The 14,121-nt window shown below is 43.1% G+C and overlaps 1 protein-coding gene across 3 annotated transcripts in view; it reads right to left on the reverse strand.

Annotated features, from left to right (window-relative positions):
• Nucleotides 1–10,568, reverse strand: part of PLPPR2 (phospholipid phosphatase related 2) — a 42,990-nt gene extending 32,422 nt beyond the window's left edge. Inside the window, exon 1 of one of the 3 annotated variants that reach the window (XM_075859075.1) lies at nucleotides 10,179–10,568. In XM_075859075.1, the coding sequence (XP_075715190.1) occupies nucleotides 10,179–10,188 (10 nt within the window). In that variant the 5' untranslated portion in view covers nucleotides 10,189–10,568. The remainder of the gene's footprint in view (nucleotides 1–10,178) is intronic. The other 2 variants (XM_075859077.1, XM_075859074.1) reach the window with 2 other exon arrangements.
• Nucleotides 10,569–14,121: the final 3,553 nt, after the last annotated feature.

Here is a 14,121-nt window from a genome sequence, read left to right on the forward strand (position 1 = left end):
ATAAGAAGTTACAGGGTAATAAGAGGATCAGGAGTCGGGTTACTGTAATAAGAGGTTACAGTGTAATAAGAGGATCAGCTGTCGGGTTACTGTAATAAGATGTTACAGGGTAATAAGAGGCTAAGGAGCCGGGTTTATGTAATAAGATGTTACAGAGGTAATAAGAGGCTCAGGAGCCGGGTTACTGTAATAAGATTTTACAGGGTAATAAGAGGCTCAGGAGCCAAGGTTACTGAAATAAGATGTTACATGGTAATAAGAGGATCAGTAGTCGGGTTACTGTAATAAGAGGTTACAGTGTAATAAGAGGATCAGGTGTCGGGTTACTGTAATAAGATGTTACAGGGTAATAAGAAGATCACGGGCCGGGTTACTATAATAAGATGTTAAAGGGTAATAAGAGGCTCAGGAGCCATGTTACTGTAATAAGATGTTACAGGGTAATAAGAGGCTAAGGAGCCGGGTTACTGCAATAAGATGTAACAGGTTACAGGGGCAATAAGAGGATCAGTAGCCGGGTTCCTGTAATAAGATGTTACAGGGTAATAAGAGGATCAGGAGCCGGGTTACTGTAATAAGATGTTACAGGGTAATAAGAGGCTCAGGAGCCGGGTTACTGTAATAAGATGTTACAGGGATAAGAGGTTCAGGAGCCGGGTTACTGTAATAAGATGTTACATGGTAATAAGAGGATCAGGAGCTGGGTTACTGTAATAAGATGTTACAGGGTAATATGAGGCTTAGGAGTCGCGTTACTGTAAAAAGATATTACAAGATAAAAAGAGGATCAGGAGCCGGGTTACTGTAATAAGAAGTTACAGGGTAATAAGAGTATCAGGAGTCGGGTTACTGTAATAAGAGGTTACCGGGTTATAAGAGGATCAGGAATCGGGTTACTGTAATAAAATGTTACAGGGTAATAAGAGGCTAAGGAGCCAGGTTTCTGTAATAAGATGTTACAGGGGTAATAAGAGGCTCAAGAGCCTGGTTACTGTTATAAGATGTTACAGGGGTAATAAGAGAATCAGGAGCCGGGTTACTGTAATAAGATGTTACAGGGTAATAAGAGGATCAGGAGTCGGGTTACTATAATAAGATGTTACAGGGGTAATAAGAGGATCAGGAGTCGGGTTACTGCAATAAGATGTAACAGGTTACAGGGGCAATAAGAGGATCAGGAGCCGGGTTCCTGTAATAAGATGTTACAGGGTAATAAGAGGATCAGGATCCGGGTTACTGTAATAAGAAGTTACAGGGTAATAAGAGGATCAGGAGCCGGGTTACTGTAATAAGATATTACATGCTAATAAGAGGATCAGGAGCCGGGTTACTGTAATAAGATGTTACAAGGTAATAAGAGGCTCAGGAGCTGGGTTACTGTAATAAGATGTTACAGGGTAATAAGAGGATCAGGAGCCGGGTTACTGTAATAAGATGTTACAGGGTAATAAGAGGCTAAGGAGCCGGGTTACTGTAATAAGATGTTACAGGGTAAAAAGAAGATCACGGGCCGGGTTACTATAATAAGATGTTAAAGGGTAATAAGAGGATCAGGAGCCGGGTTACTGTAATAAGATATTACAGGGTAATAAGAGGATCAGGAGCCGGGTTACTGTAATAAGATGTTACAGGGTAATAAGAGGCTCAGGAGTCGGGTTACTGTAATAAGATGTTACAGGGATAAGAGGTTCAGGAGCCGGGTTACTGTAATAAGATGTTACATGGTAATAAGAGGATCAGGAGCTGGGTTACTGTAATAAGATGTTACAGGGTAATATGAGGCTTAGGAGTCGCGTTACTGTAATAAGATATTACAGGGTAAAAAGAGGATCAGGAGCCGGTTTACTGTAATAAGAAGTTACAGGGTAATAAGAGGATCAGGAGTCGGGTTACTGTAATAAGAGGTTACCGGGTTATAAGAGGATTAGGAGTCGGGTTACTATAATAAAATGTTACAGGGTAATAAGAGGCTAAGGAGCCAGGTTTCTGTAATAAGATGTTACAGGGGTAATAAGAGGCTCAGGAGCCGGGTTACTGTTATAAGATGTTATAGGGGTAATAAGAGGATCAGGAGCCGGGTTACTATAATAAGATATTACAGGGTAATAAGAGGATCAGGAGCTGGGTTACTGTAATAAGATGTTACAGGGTAATAAGAGGATCAGGAGCCGAGTTACTATAATAAGATATTACAGGGTCATAAGAGGATCAGGAGCCGGGTTACTGTAATAAGATGTTACAGGGTAATAAAAGGATCAGGAGCCGGTTTACTGTAATAAGATATTACAGGGTAATAAGAGGATCAGGAGCCGGGTTATTGTAATAAGATGTTACAGGGGTAATAAGAAGATCAGGAGCCGGGTTACTGTAATTAGATGTTACAGGGGTTATAAGAGGATCAGGAGCCGGGTTACTGTAATAAGGTATTACAGGGTAACAAGAGGCTCAGGAGCCGGGTTACTGTAAAAAGAGGATCAGGAGCCGGGTTATTGTAATAAGATGTTACATGGTAATAAGAAGATCAAGAGCCGGGTTACTGTAATAAGATGTTACAGGGTAATAAGAGGATCAGGAGTCGGGTTACTATAATAAGATGTTACAGGGGTAATAAGAGGATCAAGAGCCGGGTTACTGTAATAAGAGGACCAGGAGCCGGGTTACTGTAATAAGATGTTACAGGGTAATAAGAGGCTCAGGAGCGGGGTTACTGTAATAAGATGTTACAGGGTAATAAGAGGATCAGGAGCCGGGTTATTGTAATAAGATATTACAGGGTATTAAGAGGATCAGGAGCCGGGTTACTGTAATAAGATATTACAGGGTAATAAGAGGATCAGGAGCCAGGTTACTGTAATAAGATGTTACAGGGTAATAAGATGTTACAGGGTAATAAGAGGATCAGGGGCCGGGTTACTGTAATAAGATGTTACAGGGTAATAAGAGGCTCAGGAGCCGGGTTACTGTAATAAGATGTTACAGGGGTAATAAGAGGATGAGGAGCCGGGTTACTGTAATAAGATGTTACAGGGTAATAAGAGGCAGAGGAGCCGGGTTACTGTAATAAGATGTTACAGGGTAATAAGAGGCTCAGGAGCCGGGTTACTGTAATAAGGTGTTACAGGGGTAATAAGAGGATCAGGAGTCGGGTTACTGTAATAAGATGTTACAGGGTAATAAGAGGGTCAGGAGCCGGGTTACTGTAATAAGATGTTACATGGTAATAAGAGGATCAGGAGCCAGGGTACTGTAATAAGATGTTACAGGGGTAATAAGAGGATCAAGAGCCGGGTTACTGTAATAAGAGGACCAGGAGCCGGGTTACTGTAATAAGATGTTACAGGGTAATAAGAGGCTCAGGAGCGGGGTTACTGTAATAAGATGTTACAGGGGTAATAAGAGGATCAAGAGCCGGGTTACTGTAATAAGAGGACCAGGAGCCGGGTTACTGTAATAAGATGTTACAGGGTAATAAGAGGCTCAGGAGCGGGGTTACTGTAATAAGATGTTACAGGGTAATAAGAGGATCAGGAGCCGGGTTATTGTAATAAGATATTACAGGGTAATAAGAGGATCAGGAGCCGGGTTACTGTAATAAGATATTACAGGGTAATAAGAGGATCAGGAGCCAGGTTACTGTAATAAGATGTTACAGGGTAATAAGATGTTACAGGGTAATAAGAGGCTCAGGAGCCGGGTTACTGTAATAAGATGTTACAGGGGTAATAAGAGGATGAGGAGCCGGGTTACTGTAATAAGATGTTACAGGGTAATAAGAGGCAGAGGAGCCGGGTTACTGTAATAAGATGTTACAGGGTAATAAGAGGCTCAGGAGCCGGGTTACTGTAATAAGGTGTTACAGGGGTAATAAGAGGGTCAGGAGCCGGGTTACTGTAATAAGATGTTACATGGTAATAAGAGGATCAGGAGCCAGGGTACTGTAATAAGATGTTACAGGGGTAATAAGAGGATCAAGAGCCGGGTTACTGTAATAAGATGTTACAGGGTAATAAGAGGCTCAGGAGCGGGGTTACTGTAATAAGATGTTACAGGGTAATAAGAGGCTCAGGAGCCGGGTTACTGTAATAAGGTGTTACAGGGGTAATAAGAGGATCAGGAGTCGGGTTACTGTAATAAGATGTTACAGGGTAATAAGAGGGTCAGGAGCCGGGTTACTGTAATAAGATGTTACATGGTAATAAGAGGATCAGGAGCCAGGGTACTGTAATAAGATGTTACAGGGGTAATAAGAGGATCAAGAGCCGGGTTACTGTAATAAGAGGACCAGGAGCCGGGTTACTGTAATAAGATGTTACAGGGTAATAAGAGGCTCAGGAGCGGGGTTACTGTAATAAGATGTTACAGGGGTAATAAGAGGATCAAGAGCCGGGTTACTGTAATAAGAGGACCAGGAGCCGGGTTACTGTAATAAGATGTTACAGGGTAATAAGAGGCTCAGGAGCGGGGTTACTGTAATAAGATGTTACAGGGTAATAAGAGGATCAGGAGCCGGGTTATTGTAATAAGATATTACAGGGTAATAAGAGGATCAGGAGCCGGGTTACTGTAATAAGATATTACAGGGTAATAAGAGGATCAGGAGCCAGGTTACTGTAATAAGATGTTACAGGGTAATAAGATGTTACAGGGTAATAAGAGGCTCAGGAGCCGGGTTACTGTAATAAGATGTTACAGGGGTAATAAGAGGATGAGGAGCCGGGTTACTGTAATAAGATGTTACAGGGTAATAAGAGGCAGAGGAGCCGGGTTACTGTAATAAGATGTTACAGGGTAATAAGAGGCTCAGGAGCCGGGTTACTGTAATAAGGTGTTACAGGGGTAATAAGAGGGTCAGGAGCCGGGTTACTGTAATAAGATGTTACATGGTAATAAGAGGATCAGGAGCCAGGGTACTGTAATAAGATGTTACAGGGGTAATAAGAGGATCAAGAGCCGGGTTACTGTAATAAGATGTTACAGGGTAATAAGAGGCTCAGGAGCGGGGTTACTGTAATAAGATGTTACAGGGTAATAAGAGGATCAGGAGCCGGGTTATTGTAATAAGATATTACAGGGTAATAAGAGGATCAGGAGCCGGGTTACTGTAATAAGATATTACAGGGTAATAAGAGGATCAGGAGCCAGGTTACTGTAATAAGATGTTACAGGGTAATAAGATGTTACAGGGTAATAAGAGGATCAGGGGCCGGGTTACTGTAATAAGATGTTACAGGGTAATAAGAGGCTCAGGAGCCGGGTTACTGTAATAAGATGTTACAGGGGTAATAAGAGGATGAGGAGCCGGGTTACTGTAATAAGATGTTACAGGGTAATAAGAGGCAGAGGAGCCGGGTTACTGTAATAAGATGTTATAGGGTAATAAGAGGCTCAGGAGCCGGGTTACTGTAATAAGGTCTTACAGGGGTAATAAGAGGATCAGGAGTCGGGTTACTGTAATAAGATGTTACAGGGTAATAAGAGGGTCAGGAGCCGGGTTACTGTAATAAGATGTTACATGGTAATAAGAGGATCAGGTGCCAGGGTACTGTAATAAGATGTTACAGGGGTAATAAGAGGATCAGGACCCGGGTTACTGTAATAAGAAGTTACAGGGTAATAAGAGGATCAGGAGTCGGGTTACTGTAATAAGAGGTTACAGTGTAATAAGAGGATCAGGTGTCGGGTTACTGTAATAAGATGTTACAGGGTAATAAGAGGCTCAGGAGCTGGGTTACTGTTATAAGATATTACAGGGGTAATAAGAGGATCAGGAGCCGGGTTACTGTAATAAGATATTACATGGTAATAAGAGGATCAGGAGCCGGGTTACTGTAATAAGATGTTACAGGGTAATAAGAGGATCAGGAGCCAGGGTACTGTAATAAGATGTTACAGGGGTAATAATAGGATCAAGAGCCGGGTTACTGTAATAAGAGGACCAGGAGCCGGGTTACTGTAATAAGATGTTACATGGTAATAAGAGGATCACGAGCCGAGTTACTGTAATAAGATGTTACAGGGGTAATAAGAGGATCAGGAGATGGGTTGCTGTAATAAGATGTTACAGGGTAATAAGAGGATCAGGAGCCGGGTTACTGTAATAAGATGTTACTGGGGTTATGAGAGGCTCAGGAGCCGGGTTACTGTAATAAGAAGTTACAGGGGTAATAAGAGGATCAGGAGTCGGGTTACTGTAATAAGATGTTACAGGGTAATAAGAGGATCAGGAGCCAGGTTACTGTAATAAGATGTTACAGGGTAATAAGAGGATCAGGAGCCGGGTTACTGTAATAAGATGTTACAGGGTAATAAGGGGATCAGGAGCCGGGTTACTGTAATAAGATGTTACAGGGTAATAAGAGGATCAGGAGCTGGGTACTGTAATAAGATGTTACATGGTAATAAGAGGATCAGGAGCCGGGTTACTATAATAAGATGTTACAGGGTAATAAGAGGATCAGGAGCCGGGTTACTGTAATAAGATGTTACATGGTAATAAGAGGATCAGGAGCCGGGTTACTGTAATAAGATGTTACAGGGTAATAAGGGGATCAGGAGCCGGGTTACTGTAATAAGATGTTACAGGGTAATAAGAGGATCAGGAGCCGGGTTACTGTAATAAGATGTTACATGGTAATAAGAGGATCACGAGCCGAGTTACTGTAATAAGATGTTACAGGGGTAATAAGAGGATCAGGAGATGGGTTGCTGTAATAAGATGTTACAGGGTAATAAGAGGATCAGGAGCCGGGTTACTGTAATAAGACGTTACAGGGTAATAAGAGGATCAGGAGCCGGGTTACTGTAATAAGATGTTACTGGGGTTATGAGAGGCTCAGGAGCCGGGTTACTGTAATAAGAAGTTACAGGGGTAATAAGAGGATCAGGAGCCGGGTTACTGTAATAAGATGTTACAGGGTAATAAGAGGCTCAGGAGCCGGGTTACTGTAATAAGATGTTACAGGGTAATAAGAGGCTCAGGAGCCGGGTTACTGTAATAAGATGTTACAGGGTAATAAGAGGATCAGGAGCCGGGTTACTGTAATAAGATGTTACATGGTAATAAGAGGATCAGGAGCCGGGTTACTGTAATAAGATGTTACAGGGTAATAAGAGGATCAGGAGCCGAGTTACTGTAATAAGATGTTACATGGTAATAAGAGGATCAGGAGCCGAGTTACTGTAATAAGATGTTACAGGGGTAATAAGAGGATCAGGAGTCGGGTTACTGTAATAAGATGTTACAGGGTAATAAGAGGATCAGGAGCCCGGTTACTGTAATAAGATGTTACAGGGTAATAAGAGGATCAGGAGCCGGGTTACTGTAATAAGATGTTACAGGGTAATAAGGGGATCAGGAGCCGGGTTACTGTAATAAGATGTTACAGGGTAATAAGAGGATCAGGAGCTGGGTACTGTAATAAGATGTTACATGGTAATAAGAGGATCAGGAGCCGGGTTACTATAATAAGATGTTACAGGGTAATAAGAGGATCAGGAGCCGGGTTACTGTAATAAGATGTTACATGGTAATAAGAGGATCAGGAGCCGGGTTACTGTAATAAGATGTTACAGGGTAATAAGGGGATCAGGAGCCGGGTTACTGTAATAAGATGTTACAGGGTAATAAGAGGATCAGGAGCCGGGTTACTGTAATAAGATGTTACATGGTAATAAGAGGCTCAGGAGCCTGGTTACTGTAATAAGATGTTACAGGGTAATAAGGGGATCAGGAGCCGGGTTACTGTAATAAGATGTTACAGGGTAATAAGGGGATCAGGAGCCGGGTTACTGTAATAAGATGTTACAGGGGTAATAAGAGGATCAGGAGCCGGGTTACTGTAATAAGATGTTACAGGGGTAATAAGAGGATCAGGAGCCGGGTTACTGTAATAAGATGTTACAGGGGTAATAAGAGGATCAGGAGCCGGGTTACTGTAATAAGATGTTACAGGGGTAATAAGAGGATCAGGAGCCGGGTTACTGTAATAAGATGTTACAGGGTAATAAGAGGATCAGGAGCCGGGTTACTGTAATAAGATGTTACAGGGTAATAAGGGGATCAGGAGCCGGGTTACTGTAATAAGATGTTACAGGGGTAATAAGAGGATCAGGAGCCGGGTTACTGTAATAAGATGTTACAGGGGTAATAAGAGGATCAGGAGCCGGGTTACTGTAATAAGATGTTACAGGGGTAATAAGAGGATCAGGAGCCGGGTTACTGTAATAAGATGTTACAGGGGTAATAAGAGGATCAGGAGCCGGGTTACTGTAATAAGATGTTACAGGGTAATAAGAGAATCAGGAGCCGGGTTATTGTAATAAGAGGTTACAGGGTAATAAGAGGATCAGGAGCCGGGTTACTGTAATAAGGTGTTACAGGGTAATTAGAGGATCAGGAGCCGGGTTACTGTAATAAGATGTTACAGGGTAATAAGAGGATAAGGAGCCGGGTTACTGTAATAAGATGTTACATGGTAATAAGAGGAGCAGGATCCGGGTTACTGTAATAAGATGTTACAGGGTAATAAGAGGATCAGGAGCCGTGTTACTGTAATAAGATGTTACAGGGTAATAAGAGGATCAGGAGCCGGATTACTGTAATAAGATGTTACAGGGGTAATAAGAGGATCAGGAGCCGGGTTACTGGAATAAGATGTTACAGGGTAAGAAGAGGATCAGGAGCCGGGTTACTGTAATAAGATGTTACAGGGTAATAAGAGGCTCAGGAGCCGGGTTACTGTAATAAGATGTTACAGGGGTAATAAGAGGATCAGGAGCCGGGTTACTGTAATAAGATGTTACAGGGTAATAAGAGGATCAGGAGCCGGGTTACTGTAATAAGATGTTACAGGGTAATAAGAGGATCAGGGTTACTGTAATAAGATGTTACAGGGTAATAAGAGGCTCAGGAGCCGGGTTACTGTAATAAGATGTTACAGGGTAATAAGAGGATCAGGAGCCGGGTTACTGTAATAAGATGTTACAGGGTAATAAGAGGATCAGGAGCCGGGTTACTGTAATAAGATGTTACAGGGTAATAAGAGGATCAGGAGCCGGGTTGCTGTAATAAGATGTTACAGGGGTAATAAGAGGATCAGGAGCCGGGTTACTGTAATAAGATGTTACAGGGTAATAAGAGGATCAGGAGCCGGGTTACTGTAATAAGATGTTACAGGGTAATAAGAGGCTCAGGAGCCGGGTTACTGTAATAAGATGTTACAGGGTAATAAGAGGATCAGGAGCCGGGTTACTGTAATAAGATGTTACAGGGTAATAAGAGGATCAGGAGTCGGGTTACTGTAATAAGATGTTACAGGGTAATAAGAGGATCAGGAGCCGGGTTACTGTAATAAGATGTTACAGGGTAATAAGAGGATCAGGAGCCGGGTTACTGTAATAAGATGTTACAGGGTAATAAGAGGATCAGGAGTCGGGTTACTGTAATAAGATGTTACAGGGTAATAAGAGGATCAGGAGCCGGGTTACTGTAATAAGATGTTACATGGTAATAAGAGGATCAGGAGCCGGGTTACTGTAATAAGATGTTACAGGGTAATAAGAGGATCAGGCGCCGGGTTACTGTAATAAGATGTTACAGGGTAATAAGAGGATCAGGCGCCGGGTTACTGTAATAAGATGTTACAGGGTAATAAGAGGATCAGGAGCCGGGTTACTGTAATAAGATGTTACAGGGTAATAAGAGGATCAGGAGCCGGGTTACTGTAATAAGATGTTACAGGGTAATAAGAGGATCAGGAGCCGGGTTACTGTAATAAGAGGTTACAGGGTAATAAGAGGATCAGGAGCCGGGTTACTGTAATAAGATGTTACAGGGTAATAAGAGGATTAGGAGCCGGGTTACTGTAATAAGATGTTACAGAGGTAATAAGAGGATCAGGAGCCGGGTTACTGTAATAAGATGTTACAGGGTAATAAGAGGATCAGGAGCCGGGTTACTGTAATAAGATGCTACAGGGGTAATAAGAGGATCAGGAGCCGGGTTACTGTAATAAGATGCTACTGGGGTAATTAGAGGCTCATGCCATTTTTGGGGTAATAATAGGGCACCTGTGATCTCTGGTATGATGATGTGACATGGATTACGCTTGGCATTTATGAATTGTACTGACAATCCCCATGAAGTAATGTGCCCCCTCCAGTCCCATCTTTGCACAGACCTGCTGGCATCGTGGAGATATCCCCCTCCCTATCACGCTCCGGGATTTCAGCTCAGAGGGCGGAGAGACAGCTGGCTCCCTAATCACAGTCTTCAAGGAGAAGGGGTAGGAAAGATTAATGGAAAACACAAAAAGGGAAACAATATTGGGATAATTATTAGGGGAAGGAGAACGTAATAGATGAATAAGGGGGAAAAGAATATGGAAATGGAAAAAAAACCAGATAAGAAAAGCACTGATGGCAAAAATAGTAAGAAATTAGGGGGGAAAAAAGGGACAATGAGCGGAGATAGATCGGGGTGAGGAGGATTGGGACGGACAATGAGCGGATGAGGAAAAGACTAGTGTGATGGAGGGAAGAGGAGGAGAGTAACAGCTGCGGGGGGCTTATTAGTAGGCTGACGGCATATGCTGTATGATCATAACACCCACCTCTTCATACCTGAGCCCTGACACAGGAACAACACCCCCTACTGGACATCTCAGGAAAATGTGTGTTTTATCATGTAATCATCATAATGTATCATATATACTACCATTAGTATAGGGATTTATTCTATATTTGCCCTAAACACCCCTGGATTGTGGGATGCGGCTATACATGGTAAGGACCCATCGGTACCCTCGGTCTTACCGCTCTGGTGACAACTTTGCCATATGAGCCATATGAAGAGAACTGAATCCCTCGAAGGGGCTCAGGATCTGCCTAAAAAGTCTGACCGCACAGTGAAGGGGCCACGACGCTCAATCATTTTTGGCTTATAGGACCGCATATTATTATTTTTTTTGCCTCTTTACATTTCGACAGCCATAACTTTTTGTTGCGTAGCTTTATACGATCTTGTTTTCTGCAGGAAGATTTGTAGATTTGTTTTTTAGGAATTATTGTAGGGTAGAAATAATTTTATGCTAAATTTATAGGATTTTTGTATAATGGTGAAAAGAATTAAAAAAAGGAATTTGATTAATGTTTTTTTCACTTTTTTTTTGCTGTTCATCATACACCAATAATCATTGCTTTATAGTATGGGTCGTTATGGTTACAGGGATACCAAATATGTACTGTGTATATTGTATTATTTGTGAGATTTGTTTAATAAAATTTATGTTTATTTTATGTTTGTATTGTGCGATTTTATTTACATTGCATTTATTTCATTTTATGTAACATTTTGTTTAGTCCCACTTGGGGACTTTTGTTCTTATCTAAGACTATGTTCACACTTGCGTCGTGGTTTTCCGTTGCTCTGCTCCGTCAGAGGAGCAGGACAAGGTAAACCGGAAGCAACGGTTCCGTTGCACCACAGAAACCACCGGCGGCCAATGGAACCCATTGACTTTAATGGGTTCCGTCGGCTTTCTGTCAGGGCGTCCGTGGTTTTACGGCTATTGTTTCCGTCAATCTCGGCCGGATCTGCGACAGAGGCCCGTAACGGAGCCTCCTACGCAGATGTAAACGAGGCCTTACATGTATTGGAATTTCTAAGGTTTGCCCTAACAGAAATTTTTACTTAGACTTCGGTCTGTCAGGTTAAGGCCCTGTTCACATTGCCGTTCGGGGGCTGTATTGGGGGTTCAATCAGCAGTTTCGTCACTTTTGATGGACAGAACAGCGCAGCATCCAGTGCTATTCTTGCCGTCAAAACAACAGTAACCTTGATGGATTTCCAATGGACCCCATTATGAGTTAATGGGGTCTGTCAGGCGCCATATGGATTTCGTTGTACTACTGATCCGACAGAGCGTCATGACTTCCGTTGTAACTGGAGGCCATGACGGAAATATAAACATAGTGTAAAATCGTCAACCACGTGAAACAAGGGTAGTCCCATTCCTTTGTTTACACTACTAAGATTCCGCGATCACTATTGATTGTGGCATCTAAAGGCTGAATCGGCCTGTGTGGGAGGTTTGTCTAATCCCGGCCTCCACAATGGGAGTGTCATATTACGGATCCGTACCATGCTTTCTTTTATCTTTGGCCGGAACGGTCTATGTTCAGCTTACACCAACCCTGGTGACACTGGAGACTGCAGAGCGTCAATCTTCATCCTCTACGCGGCAAGAAGCGCTTGGAATAAAAGTAATACAAACCTACAATGTGGAAAATGGCTGTCACTCCAATTATCCAACCTGCTGAGGAGGCCGGGTGACCTGTGAAGACCTGTCAGGAGGTCTCATGTCTGTCACACAGCAATGGCTTCTCTTCAATGCGGAGATACACGAATACAGCGACGTCCATCACATATCACCGACATCCAGACCAGCAGATATGGAGAGGAGTGCACCATCCATAGGACCTGGCATGATGGGCAATACTATAAGTATTGTCAGTATTATCTTGAGGGTATGAGCCGGAGTGGTTTAGAAGGTGTGACCAAGGTGGACTTGTACCTGTCCTTCTTTGCCATCTGCAATCGCGGAGCTTCACCCTTCCCATCCCTGGGTTTGTGGAGGGCCCAGCATTGTAATTCAACCGGCCTAAACACCGATTTTAGATACACAGGAAGCACCAAATATTGTTAAGGGCACTGCTGAGTGTTTCTGCCACTGTTGTTGGGCACTCTATGGGGAACTGTAGCGGTCACTTTTATGACAATATTATGTCTGTCACTATTATGAGGCACTGAGGCTGTCACTATTATGAGGCACTGAGGCTGTCACTATTATGAGGCACTGAGACTGTCACTATTATGAGGCACTGAGGCTGTCACTATTATGGGGCACTGTGACTGTCACTATTATCGGGCACTGTGACTGCCACTATTATGGAGCTCTGTAACTGTCACTATTATGGGGCACTGTGACTGTCACTATTATGGAGCTCTGTGACTGTCACTATTATCGGGCACTGTGACTGCCACTATTATGGAGCTCTGTAACTGTCACTATTATGGGGCACTGTGACTGTCACTATTATGAGGCACTGAGGCGGTCACTATTATGGAGCTCTGTGACTGTCACTATTATGGGGTACTGCGACTGTTACTAATATGAGGCACTGTGACGGTCACTATTATGGGGCACTGTGACTGTCACTATTATTGTGCACTGTGACTGCCACTATTATGGGGCACTGTGACTGTCACTATTATGGGGCACTGTGACTGTCACTATTATGGGGCACTGTTACGGTCACTATTATGGGGCACTGTGCCTGTCACTATTATGGGGCACTGTGACGGTCACTATTATGGGGCACTGTGACTGTCACTATTATCGGGCACTGTGACTGCCACTATTATGGAGCTATGTAACTGTTAACTTTTATGGGGCACTGTGACTGTCACCATTATGGTGCACTGAGGATTTCACTACTATGAGGCACTGAGGCTGTCACTATTATGAGGCACTGAGACTGTCACTATTATGAGGCACTGACTGTTACAATTATAGGGCACTGTGACCGTCACTAGAATGGCACACTAACTCACTATTATGGGTCACTGTGGTGTTCACTATTATGGGGCACTGTGACTGTCACTATTATAGGGCACTGTGACTGTCACTATTATAGGGCACTGTGACTGTCACTATTATGGGGCACTGTGACTGTCACTATTATGGGGCTCTGTGGCTGTCACTATTATGGAGCTCTGTGACTGTCACTATTATGAGGCTCTGTGACTGTCACTATTATGGGGCTCTGTGACTGTCACTATTATGGGGCACTGTGATGGTCACTATTATGGAGCCCTGTGACTGTCACTATTATGGAGCTCTGTGACTGTCACTAATATGGGGCTCTGTGACTGTCACTATTATGGGGCTCTGTGACTGTCACTATTATGGAGCTCTGTGACTGTCACTATTATGGGGCTCTGTGACTGTCACTATTATGGGGCTCTGTGACTGTCACTATTATGGGGCTCTGTGACTCACTATTATGGGGCTCTGTGACTGTCACTATTATGGGGCACTGTGACTGTCACTATTATGGGGC

Source organism: Rhinoderma darwinii, chromosome 3, assembly GCF_050947455.1.
Source record: "Rhinoderma darwinii isolate aRhiDar2 chromosome 3, aRhiDar2.hap1, whole genome shotgun sequence".
NCBI lineage: Eukaryota > Metazoa > Chordata > Amphibia > Anura > Rhinodermatidae > Rhinoderma > Rhinoderma darwinii.